At 44.8% G+C, this 25200-nt stretch overlaps 2 protein-coding genes across 15 annotated transcripts in view; both read left to right on the top strand.

Moving 5' to 3' along the window:
• Nucleotide 1: 1 nt before the first annotated feature.
• LOC116592702 lies at nucleotides 2–10390 on the top strand. Of its 2 annotated transcripts, none has more exons than XM_032346106.1 (2): nucleotides 2–63; nucleotides 5727–10390. In XM_032346106.1, exon 2 carries the CDS (start codon nucleotides 5781–5783, stop codon nucleotides 10281–10283), a length of 4503 nt encoding a protein of 1500 aa, XP_032201997.1. In that variant the 5' UTR covers nucleotides 2–63; nucleotides 5727–5780; the 3' UTR covers nucleotides 10284–10390. The 2 variants fall into 2 exon arrangements, with proteins under 2 accessions (XP_032201997.1, XP_032201996.1); XM_032346105.1 differs by lacking the exon at nucleotides 2–63 and adding an exon at nucleotides 3915–4180.
• Nucleotides 10391–14415: 4025 nt separating this feature from the next.
• The window catches only part of MEI1 (meiotic double-stranded break formation protein 1), a 77902-nt gene continuing 67117 nt past the window's right edge, over nucleotides 14416–25200 (top strand). For 12 of the 13 annotated variants that reach the window (XR_004286588.1, XM_032346116.1, XM_032346110.1 and 9 more), the window contains exons 1-7: nucleotides 14416–14598; nucleotides 17811–17934; nucleotides 18742–18792; nucleotides 21098–21171; nucleotides 22502–22607; nucleotides 23142–23345; nucleotides 24962–25092. Coding sequence is in view for 12 of the 13 variants with exons in the window: in XM_032346116.1 (XP_032202007.1) it covers nucleotides 14428–14598; nucleotides 17811–17934; nucleotides 18742–18792; nucleotides 21098–21171; nucleotides 22502–22607; nucleotides 23142–23345; nucleotides 24962–25092 (861 nt within the window). In the remaining variant the exon portion in view is untranslated. The remainder of the gene's footprint in view (nucleotides 14599–17810; nucleotides 17935–18741; nucleotides 18793–21097; nucleotides 21172–22501; nucleotides 22608–23141; nucleotides 23346–24961; nucleotides 25093–25200) is intronic. The other variant, XM_032346117.1, reaches the window with a different exon arrangement.

The following is a 25200-nucleotide window of genomic DNA, read 5'->3' as shown; positions in this document are numbered from 1 at the left end:
GGAAGCGGAAGTGACGCCATTAAAGTGGGCGGATCTCGTCCCCTATGGTCGCCCTATTATCGCGTAGGTTCTGGGGGAGGGGCTGTAATTTGCACTTCTTGTTTTCGTTATACTATAAACCTTTGGCAGGAACAATGAATTAAACTTGCGTACGCACACGCACACACACCAACGGGTTTCAATGGTGTCATCGTTCCATTGCCTGTTTATCTTTGAGGACATTCTTGTGCTTTTAAAATCCACTTTTGACCCTACACTGGTGAGGGAACTGTATGGAGATAAGATGGGTAATCCTAAATGTTTTCTTGCATATGTAGATATCCTTTTTCTCTTTTTAAAGATTTTATTTATTTGAGAGAAAGAGAGAGAGATAGCAAGAGAGCATAAGCAATAGGGAGAGGGAGAACCAGGCACCTTGCTCCTGAAGTGGGGCTGGATCCCTGCTGGATCCAGGACCCTGGGATCATGGCCTCAGCGGAAAGAAGATGCTTAACAAACTAAGACACGCAGGAGCCCCCATATTTAGATATCCTTGTTAAAACACTGGTGGGAAATGTGAAGTCCACCAGGAATAGAATCCATTGAGTAGGGAATTCAGGAAGAAGAGCAGGTTGGGGGGTGAGGGTTGAGTTTCTGTCAGGTTGAGCTTGGAGATGTCATAGGACACCCACTTTCTTCTGCCCAGCATACTGCTCTTTTCTCTATGCTGCTCCAAATCTCCATTATTTAAAGCGAGACTCATGCCTCGCCACCTCCAAGAAGTCCTTAGGGCCCTTACTCATTTCTCTCCTACATGATGCCAAACACATCTTGGGACTATTTGGATCTAGCCAAAACTAGACCATTATAGGCTAGTTCCAGTTAATCGTTTTGGAAACCTAGAGTTAGAGCCCTAGCAGGATCCTTTAGGAATCATGCAGCAATCTCTTCATTTTACAGCTACCAAGGCCCTGAGAAGGGAAGCTACTTGCCCACAGTCACAGAGTGAGGCAGTGGCTGAATCAGAACTAGGCCTTGGAATTTTGACTATTGTCCTGGATTACTTCCACCACATCTGGCAGCTTTGCCTGAGACAAGTTGTGGTATGGAGCAACAGAATGGGTTTGAACTGCCTCCAGGACGGAACATCAATTACATAAAAAAATGGCTCCATTGAACTTCACTTCATGCAAATCCTAGAAAAATTGTCAAAGAACAAAATTTGTCTCCAAATTAAAAAGTGCCAACAGATGATTCCTGTGTAAGAGCAGAACCTGTGGTTTGGATTGTGCTGCTCACTTTTCTGATCCTGTTTATGTTTCCATATTAATGGAACATACCAACCACCATTATTGGGGAATTAAACATTATTCCAATTTATAGTCATAGATGTGTCCTTATCATTTGATTTTTAGATATACTTTATAAACAATTTCCAGTTGTTACTTGGCTTATCTGGCATGTAGGACCATCATATCTCAGGTCTCCTCAGTAAAGACTAATGGGGACGTGAAGTTTTGAGTACTATGAGTAAAGAGACAGCACATCTCACCTAGTTGTTTCCCAACTATATAATGACTCAGTTTTCAAATTCTCTTAAAGCTAGGTCACACTTTTGATTTTGTTGTTTCTCTTGCTAGTAAGTTCATAAATGTTGACATATGCTCAATATCAATCTGTTTTATAAATTTGTCCTTTACCACACTTCTGTGCTTAAAAACCCAAGTCCTTTTCATGGTTTACTAGACTCCTCTCCACCAGTCCCCACCTGCATCCCAATGATAACAGCTGTACCCACCTTTTTCCTACCCCGAGAACACCCCAATTTCTCTAACCTCGTCCATCAACCTTTGTTGAGAGGAATGTGCTCCACTGTTTTGCTAAGCTAACTCCAATTCATCACCTCTTCAGTGACGCCTCCCTGATCACCCAGATCAGGTAACTTCCCCTTCCGGGTGGATCCACAGTCCTTGCCCGTTACAGCACCTGTCAACCTCGCCTTTATTCAGTGCCCACCTTTCCAACCACACCAAGAGCTCCATGAGAGCAGGTCTTGTGGATGCCTTGGGTACTTTGGATATCTATCTTCTGGTACTATGCCTGGCCCAAAGGTAGTGCCTGTTTCACTTAGGGATCTTTGCTGGCAAGCAACCAAAAAGGAGTTTGAGCAAAACTCTGTTGTAGAGCCCATAGATTCCACAGGAGTTGGTTGTGAGAGCAGAAGCAGCCCTACAGTCTCACTCCGCTGTCAGTGCCCTCCAGCCAAGGACTAGGAGGAATAAACTTTATAATGTTATTACTTATTGCATCAAGGGAGAATGCATATTGTGGGCAATGATAGGCCTTCTCAATAAGAAGGTGTTAGGAAGGATTTACTGTAGGATTTGTGTTGTAATAGGTGATTTTAGGGAGGGTTCAAGAAATTGAGGGGTTTGCTCTGGATTAGATGCCATTAGGCAGTGTGAATAATTCTGTGATTGGGCATTTTTTTAAAGATAGGTTTATTTATTTATTTATTTATTTATTTATTATTTATTTATTTTAGAGAAAGAGTGCATGAGCAGGGGGAGGGGCAGAGAGAGAGGAAGAGAATTTCAAGCAAACTCTCTGCTGAATGTGGAGTCCAATGCAATGCTCAATCTCACGACCCTGAGATTATGACCAGAACCAAAATAAAGAGTTGGCCACTTAACCAACTCAGCCATCCAGGTACCCCTATAATTGGGTATCTTAATAATCTTATCTACAAGGCAGAAGGAATAAAGCGGGGCTAAAGCTGTAATTGGTAAAGAAATAGCAGTCACACATATTAGCAGTCACACATATTAGTCACACATATTAGAAGAAGGGGAATTTGGTGATTTTTGTGGTTTCAATAATGTTCATGTTTTTGTCTTTGTTCAGATGGGATTAAAGAGTAGTCTTGTTTTTGTCTTGATTATCACAGAGTGGTTTTGTCTGATGTTGATAATCTATGAAATTGTTTATACTGAGCAGGAGAATACCAAGACCCAACTGTGAGTGTCAAGGCATCTCCTAGCAATACCAAGTCTTAACAGTTCCTAGCTGTCATGGGCTGCTTTTCTTTCTCTTTTTCTCACCAACTTCATCTCCCCACCTTGAATCTCTGATTTTGATATATAGAGCCCTGGCAGAGAAAGCCTCGTTGGCCAAGCTTAGGTCACACCTCCATTCCTTGACTGTCCTGGATCTAGGAGAGAGTATCAGTGGGGTAACATTAAGCCAGAATACACCATGTGGGATACTGGGTTCTTAAAATAGAGAAATACATCCCAACTGGTTGGCAAGTAGGTGATGCCCCTCTCCTGGGATGCTCAGGAACACATATAATGCAGCTATTAAAGGGCTAAGGCCTGGCCCATCCAATTGGCTGATGCCCTTTCCTACTCCACTATTCAATATTTTGAATATAACCTTTGGGTGAAAGACAGTCTTCAGGGTAGCATTTATTCCTCTACCAATCCTGAGATGGGAAAAGTAACCCCCAACAGAAAACCAGAATACTGTGAACAAAGAGGAAGGAATGCTGGGTGTTCAAACAAGAATACACATGTTCAATAGAGTGTTCATTACTTAATGTTTGGTAGTGGATAGGCAGATGGACACACGGATGAAAGTATCTGATGGGAAGAAAGAAATCATATAAACTGCAAGTTACATCACCCCATCTGGATAAGGAGAAATGTAATCTCTTTCCTCCAGAGGATGGGATATCTAAAACAAATTCTTCCTTTGAATTCCCTTCTGGGCAGTTTCCCAACGCTGTCCTTACCTGTACTAAGGGCATGTTAGCCAGCTCTGGTGCCAGGTTCAGGGTGGAACGGAGGCTGAGGCTCCTTTGTGAGGTAGCTTCAGTGACAGGAGTGCTGTGAGGCAGGGGCTACCTCATCCCAAACTGGCTGACTCACTCACACCAGTCCTGCCCTCCAACTCCCTAACACCACCTGCTCACCTACGCTTTGTCATGTTGCTGCCACTGCTGGGAGCCTGTGCTGTGGTGGGGCCATTCCAGGGCCCTGAGTGGGAGCCAGTGCGGGGCCTGCTCTCTGAGGATCGCAGCTGCAGGGACCCTCGGTGCTGTGGCAACCTGCTTGTGCTCTGCCTCTTTCTGATCTGGCAGGTCCAGCACTATTGGCACCAGGTCACAAGGACCCACCCCAGCACACGGAAGGTCATCAAGGTGAGGGGACCCCACACACCTCCTTCCCTTAGCACCAAGATTGTCTCATTCACTTGTTATGAGGACCCTGTTCTATGTCCTATACCAGAGATAAATAACAAGGAGGAGCTCAAGACTGGTCAGGGAGAACATCACCAGACCCCAAAACCCACCAGTCACCCTGGTCTCTTTCCCTCATTCCACACATTCAGTCCATCTACAAGTCCTATGGGCTCTACTTGCAAACCACATCTCAAATCTGATCACTTCTAGAAAACTCACTGCTGCCCCCTGGGCAAACCTTCCCTCATAGCTCCCCTACACTATATGTAGCGCTGTCTTCGGTTCCTGTGGCCTCTCTCATCCAAGCCCAGACGATGTTCCACTCAGCCAACAGGATTATCTTCTTTCTTTTCTTTTTGTTCTCTTCTCTTCTCTTCTTTTCTCTTTCTTTCTTTCTTTCTCCCTTAAAAAATTTTTTTTAAAGATTTTATTTATTTATTTGACAGGCAGAGATCACAAGTAGGCAGAGAGGCAGACAGAGAGAGAGGAAGGGAAGCAGGCTCCCTGCCGTGCAGAGAGCCCGATGCGGGACTCGATCCCAGGATCCCGGGATCATGACCTGAGCTGAAGGCAGAGGCTTTAACCCACTGAGCCACCCAGGCGCCCAACTCCCTTAAAATTTTAATTCAGGGATAATACATGTACATAGACCACATGTCTATAGATCAATGAATTTTCACAAACTGAATACATCCATGTACAGCATCAAGCCCAGAAGCTTGCAGTCACAACTATGCTGATTCCCAATAACATGGACTAGTTTTGCCTGTATGATGATGCCGTATGGTAGGTATTCCTTTGCACCTGACTTAAAATCATGCTTATGAGCAAGAACCAACTTTTCAAAATAAATCATACCACTTTGCCCCTCAAAACCCTGCAACAGCTCCTACAGATACACTCCCTGTCAACTCAGAAAAAAAATTCAAATTCCTAACCTTAAGTCAAAGGCCCAGCATGATCTGTCCTACATTTCTCTCTGATCCCAACTCCCAGCACACTTTTCATTACCTGTTCCATTCTGGGCATAGGGCCCCTTGGTGTTCTTATACACATGACTTTGTTCTGATCTCAGGACCTTTGCACTAACATCTTGCCTATCATTTCATTCAGGTTTCCAGTCAAATGTCACCTTCTCTGAGAGGCCTTCTATGACCAGTCTATCTAAGGGAACTAGTCCCATACCCAGTCTACTTTTATTTCCACCAGAACATTTTTCAATACCTAACATGTTGTATACTTGGTTATTGTGTCTTCCATGTCTGGAAGATAGCTCCCAATAAGGACTTTAGTCTTGTTCATGCTGGTAACCCCAGCATCTAGAATAGTGCCTGATCTGGAGTAAATTCTTTGTCTTTCTTAAATGAATGCCCTAAGGGAAGCGATTCCCTCTTTTCTGAGTCCAGTGTCCTCATCTGGATAATGGACATTGTAATTCTGATCTGTGAGAATTAGATGAGACAATATGTGAGCAAAGATTTTACTTCTTTATTCTAAACTACAGGTGACACAGCAGAAGTGGACAGTGCCCTCCGTGAGACATGACACTCGCTTCAGGATGACCCCTGAATTCTTCTTCAGTCCTGATAATTTCAATGACCTGGATGCTTATGTCCAACAATGGGTACAAAAGAAGAGACAGGAATACCGAAGGGGCCTCCAGGTATCACAGACCCAACACCTGCTCTCTTGGCAACACCCATTTCAGGGCCCACCTCAGGATTTCCACACACCTATTGAGCCCTTCTTTTGCACCACCTCCCTTTCAAGCACCTGTATGCTCCTCCAGGACAGTTCTCGGGAAGCACGGCAGGTACCCTGGTGTCTCAGTGATGAGCGGACTCACCTGATATGCAAGTCACTATCCCCTGCCCTTGACCGGTACCAAAGGATGGAGCAGCTGCTGGTCCACTCCCAGGAAGAGTTGGTGTCACTGGAGCGTGTTGTCAGCCTGAGATCTCACCTCACATCCAGGATTTTAGCTACCTCTCTTTCAAATCTCCCTTCATCTCAGAGGCTACAGTTCTGCTCCAGAGATTTCTTGCCTGATCCTTCCATCCAACAAGTGAGAATGTCCACCTGGAAGTCCTGGAGATGCCCACAAAAGGCCCGGGTACCAGGGAGGGAAAACCAGATGCTAGGCAGGGAGGCTCTAGGGTGGGTGAACCAGACAGAGAGCAGTGGGGAGGATGCTTGGGAGATTCAGGCAACTGGAAGGCAACTTCCGGTGAATTTTGAGATGGAAGATGGTGCAGAGACTAAGGTCCTGGCATGGAGCAGTCGAAAACTAGTAATAAGTAAAACCGATGGAGATATCCTGACATCAGGGTCAAAGAACCAGCACGAGATGGGAATTGAGAAGAGAGCCGAAATTCAGGAACTAGGGAATAGAAATGAGAGGGAGGCTGAAGGTGAGAATCCTCCTGGAATCCAGGCACATATAGCAGAGCACCAGGAACAGTTAAGATGTAAAACTGATGCAGAGACTCAGACACCAGAATGGGGGAATCAAGAGAAGAGTAGAGATGAGGATGCTGTAGTCACCCAGGCACTTGAGAAGAACAAGAAAGAGGCCAGAGGAGAGGATGAAGGAGAGACCAAGGCCCAAGAATTGGAGAAGCAGGACCAGAGTGGAAGTGAGGATGGTGAGGAAAGCCAGCTGTCAGGATGGGGAAAACAAGACGAGATGCAAGATGATACTGGCATAGAAATTCAGGCACAGGAGAGGAGAGACAAGGCCCAGGCTGGAGGTGAGAATGATGTGCAAACCCAGGTACTGGGGAGGGAGAACCTGGGAGAAGTAACACAAGAGAAAGGTGTGGAGACCCAGGTCCTGGGGTGGGAAAAACAGGAATGCGCTAGACGTGAGAATGTTATAGGGACTCAGACCCCAGGGTGGGGAAAGAAGGATCAGGGTGGAAGTGAGAAATCTGAGAAGATCCAAGCATCTAAGGAAGAGATTTGGAAACAACTAAGACACGAACTTCTAGTGGGGTGGAGAAACCAAGGCCCGAGAAGGGGGGAGGATGCTGGAGAGACCCAGATCTCTAGAAGGAAGAACTTCAGGGAGATAAGAGAGGAGGACTGGGTGGTGATCCGGGCGCCCTGGTGGGGAAACAAGAGACTAGTAGCAAGTAAAATTGACAAAAACTTTGAGATACAATGTTGGGGGCATCTGGACCAGAGTGGAAGTGAAATATACAGAGAATGCAAGATACCATGTTGGGGGAATCAGATTGGAGGTGAATTTAGGGCCGAAACTCAGGCAACAGAGAAGAGAGATCAGAGAAAAGATGGAGAAGAAGATGGTACAAATACCTTGGCTCCTGAGGCAGAGGACCAAGGACAATTAAGACATGAAACTCTTGTAGACACCCATCCACCAGAGAGGAGGAACGAGGAGCAGTTTGGAGATGATAATAGAATAGACATTCAGGCACTAGGGAAGAGAAATCTGACAGGGGTTAAAGGTGAAGTTGGTACAGAGACCCAGGAACTTGGGGAAGAAAACCAGGGTCAGTCAAGCAGTAAAATTAATAGCAAGATTCATACATCTGAGTGTAAGAATCAGGAATACATTAGAGGCAAAGATGGTGCAAACACCCAGGCATCTGAGCCTGAAAAGAGGAGAGAATTAACAAGTAAAGTTGATGGAGAAACTCATTCAGCAGAATGGAAGCCAGAGGAGCAGGTTGGAGATGAGAATGGTACAGGAATTCAAGCTCCAATAACGACAAGCCAGAGAGAAGCTGTAGTTGAAAATGATACAGAGACCTGGGAACATGCAGAAGAAGACCAGAGCCAGGTAAAAGGTGTTATTGATAGAAAGATCCATTTATCAGAGTGGAAGAACCAGGAGCAGACAGGAGGTAAGAATGGAAGAAGAATTCAGGCTGGAAGTGAGGATGCTGTAGAGACCCAGAGGCCTGAGAGAGAGAGCCAGCAACAGTCAGATGGTGGAACTGGGGAGAGTCACTCACCAAGGAGGAGCAATTGGGAGCAGAGGGGAAAGGAGGAGGAAAATCAGACATTGGGGAAGAGAGGTCAGAGAGAAGCTAGGAGTGAGGGTAGTGGAAAGACCCAAGGACTTAGTGGAGGTTCCGGGAGACTGATAGAAAGCAAAGCTAATGAAAAGAGCTGTTCATCAGAGTGGACGAACCAGGAGCAGGCGGGAGGTGAGAATGGTGCAGACACTGAAATACACGGGAAGAGAAACCTGAGAGAGACCACAGGTGATGAGGGTACAGAGGCCCAGGCTCCAGGGGGAGATTACCAGGGACAGGTAAGAAGTGCAGTCGATGGAGAGATCCAGATACAAGAGCTGGGGAACCAGGACAAGGACGGAGATGAGGACGCTGCAGAAATCCAAGATGCTGGGAGCCGGACAGAGTGCAGAGCTGAGGAGGCTGGAGGACCTCACATTCCAAAAGGAGGAAACGAGAAGCAGGTCAGAGGAAAAGATGCTGCTAAAGACAATCTCCCAGTCGACTCTTCTGGGGGCGAGGGGCCTGGATATGAGGCCATGGAACAGCAACAGGCAGTGGCTTCTGCTCCCTGTCCTGAGCTGAAGCCTCTCCCGAGCTGCAGTCAACTCTCCCTGCGTGCCAGTGCGGAGGGAGAGCATATGGTCAGCCAGAGCATGGCCTCTGCCAAGAAGCACAGAGTGAGGGTCAGGCTAGCCTCCCAACAGGCCCCACCTGAAGCCCTGAAAAGCCGACGAAAGGATAAAAGGGTGGATCCAGGGAGGACTTCTGGCTGGATGCGGCAGCTCCAGAACTTACATTCTGGAGAACTTCTGGCTGCTCCCCTGGGCCTGCCCTCTGCCCGCCCCTCTGTCTCATGTCGCCAAGCCTCCCAAGCTGCCGCAGCTCTGGCGGGTGCTCCCACTGTCCTCACTGTTCCCCCCAAGTGGCCGGTCCTCAAAAAGAGCCAACAGCTCCTCTTGGAGTCCCTCATGCGACGGAAGATTGCACACCTGAGGTGGGGCCTCCCCAAGCGGATCCTGGAGTCCCATTTGCTCTTTAACAAGTTAGGACCATGCCCGCTACCCCGTGCTGGGATGAGGCTCCCTGGATTGTACACAGCCCGTGAGCTCCAACGACAGCAGGGAATGCACTGTGAGGCCCAGGGCTGCAGGCCAGGCCTCAAGTCAACTGAGAGATCCCAGAGAGTTCAGCCCCCAGAAAGAAAAAGCTCAAAACTTCCTACTCGGGCCAGGGCTCTAGAGAAATGTGGGTCACATGGGTGTGAGTCCGTGGCCATTTCCATCCATTCTGAGAAGCCTGGGAGAGTCAGACCACCAGGAGGCACTAGAGAACCATGGGACATCCCGGAAAAGGCTCCTAGAGCCAAGGCTGCTGCCATTTACAGGAACTCCAGGCCCGCAGCACAGTCTAGGAGCTGGTGTGGCCAAGAGCCTTCCAGTGAGAACAGAAGGGACAGGAAAGTGGTCAGGCCAGGAGTCTCCCAGACGGCAGAGATGGCTCCCTGCAAAGTAAGGACCTCATATTCCAGGGCAGGCCATGATGCCTGGAGGAAGGAGCGCATACCGCAGGAGGCCCCTGAGCCCCCCAGACTTAAACGTCAGCAGCCCACACATGGGAGAAGAGAAAGCCTGGAGGCGGCAGAGGGCAGAGGGGCTGGGCAGCAGCCTTCCTTCCATTTCACAAATACCTCCAACTTCAAATGTTATTTCCACTCTGCTGCAGCAAGGTTGAGCACGACCCTTTTAAACAAGATATCCTGGTCCCCACACCAGGCCAAGCCTCAGCACTCAGCCCCCAACCTGAGTCTACGGGATCCTGATCCTACCCTGCTTTCCAAACTGAGTGACCAACATACAAGGAAGGACAGCCCTGGAGTCTATATTTCTTTGAAGACAGACCTTCAGCCACCAAGTCATTCCTGTGCTGAGGCTGTTCTTCCCAAGACAAAGTGCTTCCACGGTCAGGGGGAACCTGAGAACCTACATGGATCCCCGAAGAATCCATCAGCCCCTCAAAAGTTTGGTTTAATGAAGCATTTGAGATGTTTTCTGCTCCAGCATGGCTTTAGAAAGTAGGCTGCGGGCCTAGGGTCCTCAGGACACATAAGAGAAGGCATGAGTTGTCTGCTCACCCTCAAAGCTTCTAATAAAATTGGTTATTTGGGCCCTGTGGGGTTCTGCTATTTCTGGCACATGTTTTCTGAGTGTCCCCTTTTGGAGGCTGGGATACTTTGTAGGTGTAGTAGAAGCCAGTGTACTCTGTGGTATTGAAGGTTTGGGGAATGTGGGTCAACCCAATGTTGTCGTCATCTAAACACATTCCTTTCCCTAGCTCCTCACAGTAGGGTATACTGAGGTTTCTATCATGGCTCTGTCCTGCCCTGGTCCAGGCTAATTCTGATTGAGGTGGGGTGCTCACACTGTTTGTGGGAGGGGGGTTGCTCTGCACTGGACACTGATATGCAAGTCTTTTGGTCACAAGGAAGGAAACTGATTATGGCGCATTCCCCCAGCTGGAACTCTGCTGCCCAGGAGCATACTTCATGGAAAAGCCATCCCCCCTCTACTTCTCAAGTACTGTCAACCATAATTACTTGTTGCCTTGCTTGTCTCACCAATGGGACATCCTGGTGATTATTTGTTTTAATCAAGCCTGAAGCTTCTGAGCCAAAAGACATGTCTTATGATCCTTCTACAGACAGCTTCAACATGTGGAAGTAGATCCTATATCCTATATCCATGAAAGCTGGAGTTGGGAATTTCATTCAGGTTTTCTCCTTCCCTCTTCTTTATCCTCCCTCCCTTTTTTTTCTCCCTTCTTCTCCTACCTTTCATTTAGTTTTCCTATTCATTGTAAAACCCATACATGCTCATTGAAGGAAGTTTAAAAAATTCAGAAAAGGAAAAATAATCCATAATCTTATTACCCAGTTACTGTATTGATGGTTTTCTTGCTACATATTGCTACCTGGAAGTTGTTTCTTATAGCAATTCATGCCTGCCTCTACTACAGCACTTACACTGTGATAGGCAGGCTTTCTAAGAAGGTTCCCAATGCTCCCTACCTCCCAGTATCCTTGCCCTTGTATATTCTCTCCTTCAGTGTGGATTGGATCTAGTGGGTCGCTTCTGACAGCTAGGATACAGCAGACATGATGGAATGTCACTTCGGAGAAAAGGTTATAAAGTCTGTAGTTCCATCTTGGGCATTTCTCTTGTTCCCTTGCTTGCTCCCTGAGGGAACTCACCCTCCATGTTGTGAACTGCCCTATGGAAAGGCACATATGGCAAAGCACCGAGAACACTGGAAAACAGTTGTCAAGAAAGGGAGGTCCTCACTTAGCCTTTGAGGAGCTGAATCCTGTCACCAAGCATGTGTGTGAGCTTAGATGCAGATCCCTCAGCCTTAGAGATGACTATAACCTTGTGAGATGACTACAACCTTGTGAGAGACTTTGAACCAGGGTCACTTAGTTAAGCTGTTCCTGGATTGCTGGTGCACACAAACTATGAGATCATCTAGGTTTCTTATTTTAAGCTGCTAAGTTTCAGGGGCATATTAGTTTTCTATGGCTATTGTAACGAATTACCACAAACCTGATGGCCTAAAACAACTTCTGGAGGCCAGAAGTTTGAAATCAAGATGTCAGAAGGCCCTCCAAAGGCCTTGAGGGCAATCAGTTCTTGCTTCTTTCCAGCTTCTGGTGGTTGTAGGTATTGGCTGGCTTGCTGCCTCTGTGGTCACACTGCCTCTTCCTTTTACTCTGTGGGTCTCTTCTCAAGACACTTGTCATTGGATTTAGGGCCCACTCTATACTCCAGGATGATCTCTCAAGATCCTTGACTTAATCACAACTGTGAAGATACTTTTCCAAACAAGGTAACATTTACAAATTCTGAGGATTAGGATGTTTCATAAATCTTCTCTAGCTGCTATAACAAAATACTACAGACTGGGTGGTTTAAACAACAGAAATGTATTTTCTCACAACTCTGGAGGCTGGAAGTCCAAGATCAAGGTTCTGGTTGATTCAGTTTCTGGTAAGAATTTTCTTCCTGATTTACAGATGGTTGCTTTCTCACTGCGTCTTCACACGGCCGTTCCTTGGCACATGTAAACTGAAAGAGGTGAGAGAGCTTTCTCTCTCTTTTAAAAGAAAAATTTTATTTTTAAGTAATCTTTACACCCAACGTGGGGCTCGAACTCACAGCCCTGAGACCAAAGTTCACATGCTCTAATGACTGAGACAGCCGGGTGCCCCTCTCCCTCTTCTTATAAGGTCACCAATTCCGTGGGACCAGAGTCCCACCCTTACAATGTCTTTTAACTTTAAATACCTCTTTAAGGATCTCTTTCCAAATACAGTCACATCGGGGGTTAGGGCTTCAACATCTGAATTTGGAGGACACAATTCAGTCCAGAGCAGATACGGAGATATATTTTTGAAGGTCACCATTCAACCTATCACATGGGGTCATGTGTTACACAACAATAGATAACTAACACGGTATTGCAATAATTGATCATCTGCTTCCTTGACTAAACTTGAGGACGAGAATTGTCTTGTTCACTTTTGAATCCTCCAACTCCTAGCCCAGTTTCTAGCTCAAAACTCTGTCAAAAAGAATACATAGTTTGTTGACATTTTAAAAATATACAGGATAGTATTTAATGATATGGAAGATACATATGGTATCTTTTTCTCTGGAGGAAGCAGTTCACAAACTTTCTATGTTACTGTTGTAAAAATGTGTAGACTTGGGGCTACTGGGTGGCTCAGTGGGTTAAGGTCTCTGCCTTTGGCTCAGGTCATGATCTCAGGGTCCTGGAATTGAGCCCCACGTCGGGCTCTCTGCTTGGCGGGGAGCCTGCTTCCCCCTCTCTCTGCCTACCTCTTTGCCTACTTGTGATCTCTCTGTGTCAAATAAATAAATAAAATCTCTGGGGCACCTGGGTGGCTCAGTGGGTTAAGGCCTCTGCCTTCGGCTCAGGTCATGATCCCGGGGTCCTGGGATCAAGCCCTGCGTCGGGCTCTCTGCTCAGCAGGGAGCCTGCTTCCCTCCTCTCTCTCTGCCTGTCTCTCTGCCTACTTGTAATCTCTGTCTGTCAAATAAAATAAATAAAATCTTTCAAAATAAATAAAATCTCTTAAAAAATACATTTAAAAATGTGTAGACTAAAAGAAAATATCCCAGAATATTATTTTTCTTTCATTGTCTTCACTGAATATGTACTACTACTATAATGTATTTAAAATATTTTGAATAAATGTTGTTTACTTATTTATTTTACATACTTTGTATATAATTCTGCATCTTTTGTGCGCAAAATGTTAACGAGAACTAGTCCATGTTAATACCTACTTTTCTCAAACATTATTTCATAACGCTACATTGGACAATAAATCCTTAATTTTCTGAACTATTTTGCTATGGAATAATTTTTTTTGCACGCAGTGACACTGCTTCTGAATGTAGAAAACACCTCGTGAGCTTACCTCCACCATTAGCCAGTTGCTGGACACTCAGGTGCTAAATAAATTCTTGTAGATGGATAGGCTGTTATTGCTAATACATGCAACGATGAACGATTTTTCCTTCTGCAGTGTTCCTTGCGCCTTCACAAAGTCTCAAGTGCCGTGCAGCCGTCTGTGAGAGGGCATCTTAAGGGAAATGTCTTAGACTCTTCGAGAAAGGGGTGACGTAGAATTAAAAAAATACTAAGAGGGGAGCCTGGGTGGCTCAGTGGGTTAAAGCCTCTGTCTTCAGCTCAGGTCATGATCCCAGAGTCCTGGGATCGAGCCCCGCATCAAGCCCTGCATCGGGCTCTCCGCTTGTCAGGGAGCCTGCTTCCTCTCCTCTCTCTCTGCCTGCCTCTCTGCCTACTTGTGGTCTCTGTCTGTTAAATAAATAAAAAATAAAAAAGATATATTTTTAAAAAATATTAACGGCTTTTAGATCCCTGAGATCTTTATAAATATTTTTCAACCTATAGCACGGTGAAGGCAAACGCCTACGAACTCAAGGAGCAAACTGCTTTGTCCTTCGCGGGACACTCGCGAGTCCTCGCACCTACCACACGCTCTCAAGGGCCGCAGCTCGCGCGAGATTGCGTAGCACTCGGGTTGCGCACGCGCGTTCTCCTCCCTCCCCAGCGAAGGGAAAGGGGCTTTTTCAAGCGCGCTTGCGCACACGCTGCGCGGGAAAAGGTGGTGGAGACATGTCTGTGAGGAACGCGGCGGCAGGCCTTCCCGGGCCTGGGAGGGACGAGGACACGACGCTGCTCTTCGAGAGGGCCCATTACAGGCATGACCCGTGCTGGCTGCTGCCCGTGCCCCCACGCGTCTGTCTGGCCTGCATGGTGGAGCTGCTGCCGGAGCCCTGCGTGTCGGTAAGAACAGAGGCTTCGGCATTTCCCTCACCAAACAGCCTTCCCTCGCCAGACCGACTCCCTAGGACCTGACGCACCTTCCCTCCACCGGGCCCGCTTCGTTAACTTGACCTGGTAAGCGGGCCTGCTCCCTTGCTAGGCCGGAGTTGCCTTCTTTGCTGTACTAGCCCAGCCTCAGTTTACCCTGCAGGCCGTCCTGCTCGGAGCAGAGGGCCGCTTTCCAGACTAGCCCCTGTGCCTGGCTCTGGACCTCAACTGGGCCTATTCCTGTCCGCTAAGCCCGCCACCCCTCCAGGACGCGCTGGCTCGCATGCCCGCCTTCCCTTCCCTTCTCCGTAGCTGCCCTGCCCTTAGTTGCCGCCGCCATGTCTCCTGGATTGAGCCTCCGCTCGGCCCACGGGCCAGGTGCACGCGCAGCGGAGGCTCCTCATTCCCTTCCCATGTCTTAGGGTGTAAATGTGGGGGCTGCCTTGGTCTCTGCGATGGCAGGGGTGACAGGCAGAAGTTACAGCCAGGCAGAGTGCAGTGAAGGGGAAGAACTTTCTAATAAGCAGAGCTGGCTGAAAAATGGGCTTCCCCCCTCACTGCCTGCCCACCTCTGTAGTGAGTTTTTTTTGGTCCGTGGAGGCATCCAAGAAAAGTTTGGGAGATCACCTTTCTCTCAGATTCATGAGAGGGGAATTCGTCCCTTGGAGGGAAGGGGGGTGGGCTAGATCAGTGGTTCTCAAGTTGTTGTCTTATTCTCAGGATGCCTTTACACTTTTAAAGTGTGTTGAGGACCCCAAAGAGCTTTTGTTTATGTGGGTTGTATCTGCTGATATTTACTGTATTAGAAGTAAAAACAGTTTTTTGGAAGATTTTATTTATTTATTTGACACAGAGAGAGAAAGATCACAAGTAGGTAGAGAGAGAGGGGGAAGCAGGCTCCCTGCTGAGCAGAGAGCCCGATTTGGGGCTCGATCCCAGGACCCTGAGACCATGACCTGAGCTGAAGGCAGAAGCTTAACCCGCTGAGCCACCCAGGCACCCCAGAGAGCTTTTGTTTATGTGGGTTGTATCCACTGATATTTACTGTATTAGAAGTAAAAACAATTTTAAAATACTAATTTAAAAATACTGCTAAGTCCATTATATATTAGCATAATTGGTTTTATTGTGGCAAAATACACATGCCATAAAATCTACCATTTTAAGTGTACAGTTCTGTAGCATAAGTAATTTAAGTAAAAATAATGATATTTTCCAAAGTAAAAAGGTAGTGAAAGGAATGGCTCATTTTTGTAAATGTCTTTAATGTCTAGCTTAATAGAAGATAGCTGGATTCTCATATATTTCTGCACTTAATCTGTTGTGTATTACTTGTCATGTAATCTTTGAAAAATTTCACTGTATGCTTGTGAGAGAATAAGAGTGAAAAGAACAAACTGCATCTTAGTATTATATGAAAATAATTTTGATCTTTTGGATACCCTGTAAGGGTTCTGGGCACCCTCTGGTGTTCCCAGGCTACCCTCTGAGAACTGATAGTTCTAGCTGATAATATTTGAGATTTCATTGAGACCAGGAGTTCTGAGGCTGCCATTCCTTGATAGCGAGTCAGACATAAAGAGATAAATAAGACGGTTAATAGAGGAGAATACGAGAAGGCTAAAAATTACTAGGATTTTAGTAGCTAGATATATTTATGGTCAAGAGCTGTTGGGATAAGGAGGGAAACTGGGAAAAAGGTTTTTTAGAGGAGGAAGCATTTGAATTAGGCTGGAGAAGATGAGTGAGATTTGTTCCAGAGACAATGGGAGAGCTTATCCCAGGAGGTAGGTATTAGCAAGGAGGAGTTCGGGGAGGTAATCAGAGTGTTCGAAAGGAAGTTGAGGGAAGTGGGATTGAAAAGCCAGGTTAAGATGCATTCCTTCAAGCGTTTGAATCCAAGCTAGAGTGTGGACTTAATCCCACAGGTAAAAGAGAGTCCTCAAGATTTTTAGATCACTAGCTTAATGAATTATGTAGGAGGAGCTGATGAAGGAATACATGAGATTCGCAATAGCACAGGTTAGAGGCACCAAGAAAATGCACTTTACTTCTTCTTCTTTTTTTTTTTTTTAAGATTTTATTTATTTGACAGACAGAGATCACAAGTAGGCAGAGAGGCAGGCAGAGAGAGGAGGAAGCAGGCTCCATGCTGAGCAGAGAGCCCGATTCGGGGGCTCGATCCCAGGACCCTGGGATTATGACCTGAGCCGAAGGCAGAGGCTTTAATCCACTGAGCCACCCAGGCAACCCTGCACTTAACTTCTTACTGAATGCACTTTTTTTTTTTTTTTTTTAGCTTCGGCTCTCACCAATTGAAAGGGGGATGCTGTTAGTTATACCCATGTTCCTGCTCTATCCTTGGTGCATACTCCCTTTCTTTTTCTAACTTTTGCTACTATCTTGAGCACTTTACACAGCTACTATCCAGTTCCCTGTACAGGGAAGTGAATTGAGTGTGAAGATTTATGTCCATGTTGAATGGAGGGATGCGTTTCTCTACCGACCTCTTTGAGGCTTATGCAGGGTCTCCAGAATCACTCTCCTGGACCATTGAAGTGGAAAGGGCACTGACCTTGCATAAGACCTCCTTGGAGACATTTGAGTCCTGGGCTTCTGTTTTCTCATCTATAAAACGGTGACAGTAATACCTATTTTTGCTTGCTTCATCAACTTGTTAGGTTTAAATGAGCTAGTAGACAGAAGAGTGATTTGTGAATAGTAAAGTAGTCTGTAAATACAGGGTGGTGGGAACCTTAGCTCATGTATAATCCTCTGTATGAACACATGGATTCCTGTGTGTAGTTTATGCCCTTTTTCCTACTCCCTTTAGGGATATATGACCTTACTATTGTTTAGATGAACCCTTTGGTATCATTTTGCAATTATATTTAGAAATTACAGTTGTTTGGGTTGAGAATGACTGAGGCTTGTTTTGTTTTTTTTTTAAGATTTTTTATTTATTTATATGACAGAGAGAGAGATCACAAGTAGGCAGAGAGGCAGGCAGAGAGAGAGAGAGGAGAAAGCAGGCTCCCCGCTGAGCAGAGAGCCCAATGCAGGGCTCGATCCCAGGACCCTGAGATCATGACCTGAGGCAAAGGCAGAGGCTTAACCCACTGAGCCACCCAGGCGCCCCTTGAAGCTTGGTTTTTACTGAATTTTTTTTTTTCATCTCTCCCAAGCTGGTGCGCAAGAAGCATGTGCTGTCCTGCTTCCGAGATGCTCTCTTGAGGCATGCCTCGCTGGTCATGCAGCTGGTGGCTCAGGATCAGAGAATCTGTATTCACTTCATAAGCATGCTTTTCGGTGAGATTAGAAGGGGAACTTGGCATGAATTTTGTATGTATAGCATGTATATTTGTTTTGGGGTTTGGAGAAGTGGTCTTGGAAAGACAATTTAGGTTTTTGGCCATTTATCAGTTTAATGTATTAGTAAATTATTTTGTCATATTATGAAGAAATGATCCCCTTTCTAAGACACATGATGCATTGGATGGTAACTGGCTTTGCTACAGCCAAGAGGGTTGTAAAAGTGTGAATATGAGTATGGGAAATGTGTGATCTTCAAAAAGTCCGCTCTGCCCCTCAATAGGGTCAGAAGGTCCAGACTAGACTCCATTGACCTGGTGTGACCTGATTGAATTACTTTCCCTCTTGTGCCTGAGATGGATTAAAAGGTCCCTTCTTTTAATGTCATTATAATGTCCTATAGAAAGAGCCCTTTCAGGAAGGAGGGGAGCTAACTCATATTGGGTATTTTTCTCTGCTAGAGGCTTTTCAGGCTTTTAACTGCCAAGACAGTTCTTTAAGGGAGAGAAGATGGTCCCCAAGGCTAAAGGAAGACATGGTTAACAACGGACAGAACTGGAATTTTACCCCAGGTCTATTACAGACCCCAGAACACTTAGTTTTTTATGCTGTGCCACACTGACTGTTTTTATCCTTTTAAAGCCAGAGTGGGTCACTGAAAGTCTAGGTGTTTGGTGTTGAGGATAGCGTTTATCTGGGACATAGCTTAAAGCTGCTATTAGTCTAGAATTTATAGCTTGCCTCTGTGGGTTTGTTTCTCTTTTAACTATTTACCATCCCCATCTCTTCTCTCTCGGCTCCAAGGGCTGTTATGCAATGTGGAAGATGGGAGTGTAACAGACCTCTGTATTGAAGGTAAGGTGAAACTGTGTATCTAGCGTTTGAAGCTGAGGGTATTAACCGCAATTGCAGCTCTGGTTATTTGAGATCTTAATGAAATAACTGCTTCATTTTAGAGACATATCAAGAAAAGTCAATTGTCAATCTGTGTCAGAAACCTGGGATACATAGATGGGTAAGACATGGTTCCTGCCCTCTAAGAGTTTACAATCTGGAGGAGAGGTTGGATGGCAAATAATGAGAGCTGAAGAACACTGTTAGAAAGGCATGTACAAATTCTCTTTTCATTCCATCCACATTTGTTGGTTAAAAGTTGTCTGCACATAGGCAACAATAAGAGCTGTGGAAGTGTAGAAAGGGTGCGAGGAGTGGCGTGCTTGTCTGGCTCAATCAGAAGAGCATATGACTCTTGATCTTGGGGTCTTGAGTTCTAGCTTCATGTTGGGGGTAGAAATACTAAAATAAACTTTAAAGGGCTTGAGGAGAAAGAAGACAAGAGAATTGGGATAGGGGGATTCTTGCAGAAAGAGCAAGAATTGTATCAGTTAGGGGCTAGTCAAGAAACAGAAACCACAGGAGTTATTTAAACAGGGAAAACTTAGGGGCACCTGGGTGGCTCAGTCGCTTAAGCATCTGCCTTTGGCTCAGGTCATGATCCCAGGGTCCTGGGATTGAGCCCCACCTCGGGCTCCTTTCTCAGCAGGAGCCTGCTTCCCCCTCTCCCTCTGCCAACTGCTCCCCCTGCTTGTACTCTCTCTCTGTCAAATAAATAAAGTCTTCTAAAAAATAAACAGGGAAAACTTTAATATAAAAATTATTAGCTGGGTAACTGAAGGCAAAAAGAGAACACCCAAGTTTTCACAGAGGTAGCAATATCATAAAGCAACTCCCACCCTTAGGGCTGGGGAAACAAAAGGAGGTTGGAATTACTAAAACATAAATTTTCTCTGAGGAGGGGATGCTGCTTGACTGCTCCTGGGTCTCTGACCATTCAGCCTTGCAGTTAGCAGCTGTAACAGATCACAAGTTAATATCTGTATATCCCTCTGCCCATCTCTCGGTCTAGATAATGTGGACAGGTACACCACTTGAAGTCTGACCACTGGCAGGAATGGGGAGATTTCCCTTCACCATTCGACCACTCTTGGGTGGGGCTATAATTCTAAAGCCATCCACTTCTGATTGGTGCCAGGGTAACTTGCAGACCTTCCTCAGAACCCCGGAACTTTACTGAGGTGGTGGGCACTAGAGACTGCAAAGCCAGAGAAGAAGGATTTGCTCCTTCCTCATTGTTTCCTGTTTGCTGCCTACCTTCTTCCTGTTTCTATTATCCTAGAATGTTTCTTTTTAGAAAGGCAGAGCCTTTCTGCAGTAGCCTCTAAATCTTATTTGTAGCTTTTCCCAGACTTGCAGAGCCAGCCTCTTCTTCACTGCTCCTCAAACATACCAGCAGAAGCATCACAAATGATTGTATAGAAGGATGGGTTTGGGGTTGAGAGATAATATTATAAGCAATTATAGGTGGTTTACGTGCAGTAGCTCATTTAGTCCTAACAACTCTATGAAGTTGATACTATTATTATTTCCCACCAGAGGAATTAAGAGTCTTATTTAAGATGCTATAGTTAGTTGCTAGAAAAGGGAAATCTATACTATTGAGTGTGCCATAGTTCTGTTTTCTAGTATATAAAGGAGCAAACTGTGAGGAGGAAAAAAGTAGAGAGAGTATAAAATAGCAGTTTTCAACCTGAGCTTCAAAATAGACTCACCTGGGTAGCTTTAAAAATACCCAAATGCTTAGGCTCTTTCTCTAGAGCTTCTGATTTAATTTGTCTAGACTGGGAGTTGAGCATTAATATATTTTTTTGTTTTTTTTGTTTTGTTTTGTTTTGTTTTGTTTTTTAAAGATTTTATTTATTTATTTGACAGAGAGAGATTACAAGTAGGCAGAGAGGCAGAGAGAGAGGAGGAAGCAGGCTCCCTGCTGAGCAGAGAGCCCGATGCGGGACTCGATCCCAGGACCCTGAGATCATGACCCGAGCCGAAGGCAGCGGCTTAACCCACTGAGCCACCCAGGCGCCCTAATATATTTTTTTGAAACTTCCTAAGTAATTCTAATGTGCAGCCTAATTGTAAACCACTTATATAAAATGATAAAGAAGCCAGGAATCCTTTGGTTTAGATTCATACACACAGTTTAGGGATATAGAAAAGACTATACTGGTAACACAAACAAATGACTTTGAGTAGAAGGGCTATGAAAGGCGACGTGTGGGCCAGGAGTTGTCTTCTGGTTACTAATGCTATTGTGTCTGCTCAGTCCTTATCCAGCTTACAACTCAGCTGAAGTTAGAGCAGATCATTCATTGCCTGCTGGATGAGTGCCACAAAGAGGTCAGTAAATATCTGTGGGTTCTTGAGTACCCCTCAGAATCCTCAGAAATCAGAGCTGTGTGCAACCCTCTTTGGATAGATAGTTGGGGAGGTTGGAATACATAGAGAAAGGGATCTGCGTGATCAGTGAGTCAGTGGCAGAGCCAGAGCTCAGGCTTGGGCCTTCTGATCCTGGTCTGCTACTGTTTGTAGCTTCCCTCCTTCCCCTTTCAGTCTTCCAAACGCTGTGTTTGTGCAGTGAAGTCCCATCTTTCTGACATAATCACCCCATGGGTATTTTCCATGTCCAAGTACAACATAGATTTTCTTGATCAATTTAAGGAAATATGTTTACTATGTCTTGGCTTGCTTGGTGTTTTTATTTGGTTTGAATTGTATACAGTATTTTATACTAAAGTCATTTGTTTTTATCAGCATCTAAGGCAGGCACTGAGTAGGTATATTTAACCTGCCTCTTCTTCAAGGTAGTCAAAGATACCAATTTAATAAGTAGTTTTTGCACTATGTTTAAGATTTAGAAATAATATCAGAATCATTTTTTAAAATTTTTTACAAAAGGAAGATATATGTTTATTTTAACACCAAGAGCAAAATGCAATTATAAATTATACTAAATTATCATATTATAATTACTCTGCATGTGATTAATATATCAGGTTGAATTTATAATTATATATATCAATACTTATCACTATGACAGTGCCATTTAACCCTTTTGAGCACTTTCCATATGCTAGGCACTGTGTTAGGTGGTTTACATGCAGTATCTCATTTAGTCCTAACAACATTTTGAAGTTGGTACTATTATTATTTCCCACCAGAGTAATTAAGAGTCTTACTTAAGATGTTATAGTTAGTCACTAGAAAAGGGAAATATATACTATCAACTCTGCCTATAAACCATTAAGCATAGGGACTGGCAAATAGAGTTCAATAATGATTATGATAATGATAATGTATATATATATTTTTAAATTAAACTAAATTTAATTTTAATTTTTACTTTTATTTTTTTTCACTTAGCCAGAATTCTGTCTTTATGATGTTCCCAACTCTCACCCCCCAGTTTCTGGCTGTATAGGAGACAAAAAATATGCTAATTTTAATTCAGTTTAACTGTCATGTACTGAGCTAGATATGAGCACTCAGAGAGGAATCTGACTCTGAGCCTTTCTCCAGGGAGATAGACACTTATTTAAAGAGGCTAATTACTGATTGTATTGAGAGACACATACAATATAGGCTTTGGTCTGGATAGAGCAAGATACATTTTGGTGGGACATCTGTCCTGATCCTAATTTATGGAGTGGAATGTGTTCAATTTCTATAGCTGTGTAACATGCCCTCCATGAGAGGCAGCCTGGCCACCCTGACCCTTCTTGGCAAGTTGGTTGATGCCGTCCCTCCCCTGGCAGACAAACTTGTAATGGAGCACAGTGAGTGACCTCTGGGGAGGAGCTGCTACTACCCTTTTACCCGGTTTGATCACACTTCCATCTGGGTGGTCCATTCAGTATATACACCTGGGAAATCATTACTTTCCTTCTCTAGGATTTAATTTTCCCATCTGCAAAATGTACTCTATGTTGGCCAAGTTGAAAAAAGTATTTCTTGACTCTGATCTTGAGTCATTTTGATTCACTATGTTAGTACAAACTAATTAAATACTTATTTTGAACCTTCCTTTGGGTGAAAGGAAGAATTAGTTCTGCAATATAGAAGTATTTTTTTCTATCAGTAAAAAGCAAATAAATATCTCACAGACTGTTTACCCCAGGGTAAGTCACTGCACTTCTCTAAGATTTGGTTTTCCCTTCTAATTAAGTACCCAGAAATCATTTATTATGGGGGATTATAGGGTATTGCTATTACTACCCTATTGGGCATAGTAGTCTGGAGTGTCATACAGCAGTTGACATACAGCTGGCATACAATTGACATACAGCAGTTTCATACTATTTTATGGACAGGTGACCTGATGGAGCATCTGTTGAGAGGTTTAGTGTACCCCAATGAAGGGGTGCAAGCTTCTGTCTGTTACCTCTATGGGAAGCTGTACTCCTCACCAGTGGCTGCTGAGATACTTTCGGGCCATTTCCGGGAGAAGCTGTGTCCTCTCTTCCTTTCTACCCTGGATGGTGCCCAGACAAAGGAGCTACAGATCAACTGTTTGGGTAAGATGTAGGTTTGGAGAGAAAAGAAAGAACGCTTTTGAGGTTTTGCTCGAGGACTTGAGATGTTGGCTCTTTAGTGGTGGGGAAGTTTGGTGCCTTATAAAGGGTAGAAGTCATGGGTTTGGAACATAAGATCCACAGACTGTGAGACATGACTAGAGTTGGTGTGGCATCTTAAAAATTTTTGCCTTTGGGCGCATGGGTAACTCAGTTGATTAACCATCTGCCTTCTGCTCGGGTCCTGGGATTGGCTCCATGTTAGCTCCCTGCTCACTGGGGAGTCTGCTTCTTCCTCTCCCTCTGTCCCTCCCCCCACTCATTCTATCTCCCTCACACTCCCTCTCTCAAATACATAAATAGAATCTTACAAAAAGAAAAAAAGAATGTTGCCTTTGGAAGAAAAAGAAGAAAGTGGCACAACAATTTTCTACCTCTGGTTTTTACTGCCTGTCCAAGTGTGTCCTGTTTTTTGCTGCCAAGTTATTCTTCACATTGCACAGCTCGCATTCTCTCAGTTTCCTATTTGAAAAATCTTCTATGGTATCTCTGGCCTCCAGGGTGATGTGCAGGTATTTCTACTTGTTATTTGAGGCTCCTTAGGAGCCCCAGTGTACCCATTCAGCCTCTTCTGCTGCTTCCTTACTTAGGTACATAAGATCTATCAAATGCTTCTGAGTAGGGAGCTTTTGCTTTTTGAACAGAGCACATGGCCACTATGATTGGAGACTGGGCGAGGGCCTGTTCCTAAGCAGGATCTACAGGGAAAAACATAGTCTAAGTGACAATAGTTTCTTTTCACAGTTTAGGCCAAGAGCTCTGTTATGAACAGTCCAGTCACACATAGTGAGTATTCATTTTGGCCCAGGCTCTGGGCCAGGCTCTAGGGTCATAAAGATGACCAAACCCAAGATCTGTTCTGAAGCAGCTCATAGTCTAGCATAGAAAACAGACGTGGACAATTAGAGCCCAGTGTGGTAAGTGTTGCCATGGTGGTGGTATATAAAAGTGTGGGATTCTGTTCAACATTGGGTTAGAGGTCCTTGCCAGAACAATGAGGCAAGAAAAAGAAATAAAAGGCATCAAAATTAAGAAGGAAGAAATATAACTGTCTCTGCAGATGCCATTATTTTATATACAGAAACCCTAAAAACTTCACCAAAAGACTGTTAAAAACTAATAAATGAATTTAGTAAAGTCACAGGATATAAAATCAGTTTTTTTTTCTAAATGCTAATAGTGAATTATCTGAAAAAGAAGTTAAAACAATCCCATTTATAACAGCATTAAAAATAACAAAGTACTGGGACACCCGGGTGACTCGGTATGTTAAGTGCCTGACTTTGGCTCGGGTTATGATCTTACGGTTCTAGGAGCCTATAAGCTCTGTGTTGAGTGGGGAGTTTGCTTCTCCCTCTACCCCCCACCCCTACTGCTTGTGCTCTCTCAAATAAGTAAAATCTTAAAAAAAAAACCACAACAACAAACAACCCACAAAATACTTAGGAATGTTTAAGGAGACATGAAGAAGTTTCCAGAAGATGTCTGAGGGGCTTCCTTGGGTGTACTCTGGTACCCATACTCCTCTTGCCTCACCTCCCAAAACTTTCGTTTTTTAGGTTTGTTGAGGCAGCTGCTGAAGTATGATCTCTTTGTGTCCGTGATCATGAACAAGTCTGTGCTGGCGGACAGTACTGAGGGTGTTGAGGGGCCGCCAGGAGAGACCTCATTGCCTTTGGTGCTCAAAAAGGTGATTGTCCTGTGATTCCTGGTCTCTAGATTCAATAACAAGGGAAGCCAAATGGCTCCTGGCCCTTGAATTTCTACTCTCTAAGGTTTCCAAGGTGTTTTCTTCCTG

This window comes from Mustela erminea, chromosome 6 (genome assembly GCF_009829155.1).
Source record: "Mustela erminea isolate mMusErm1 chromosome 6, mMusErm1.Pri, whole genome shotgun sequence".
In the NCBI taxonomy this organism is placed as follows: Eukaryota; Metazoa; Chordata; class Mammalia; order Carnivora; family Mustelidae; genus Mustela; species Mustela erminea.
The sequence above is the reverse complement of the archived record's forward strand: the minus strand, read 5'-3'. Positions and strand labels throughout refer to the sequence as shown.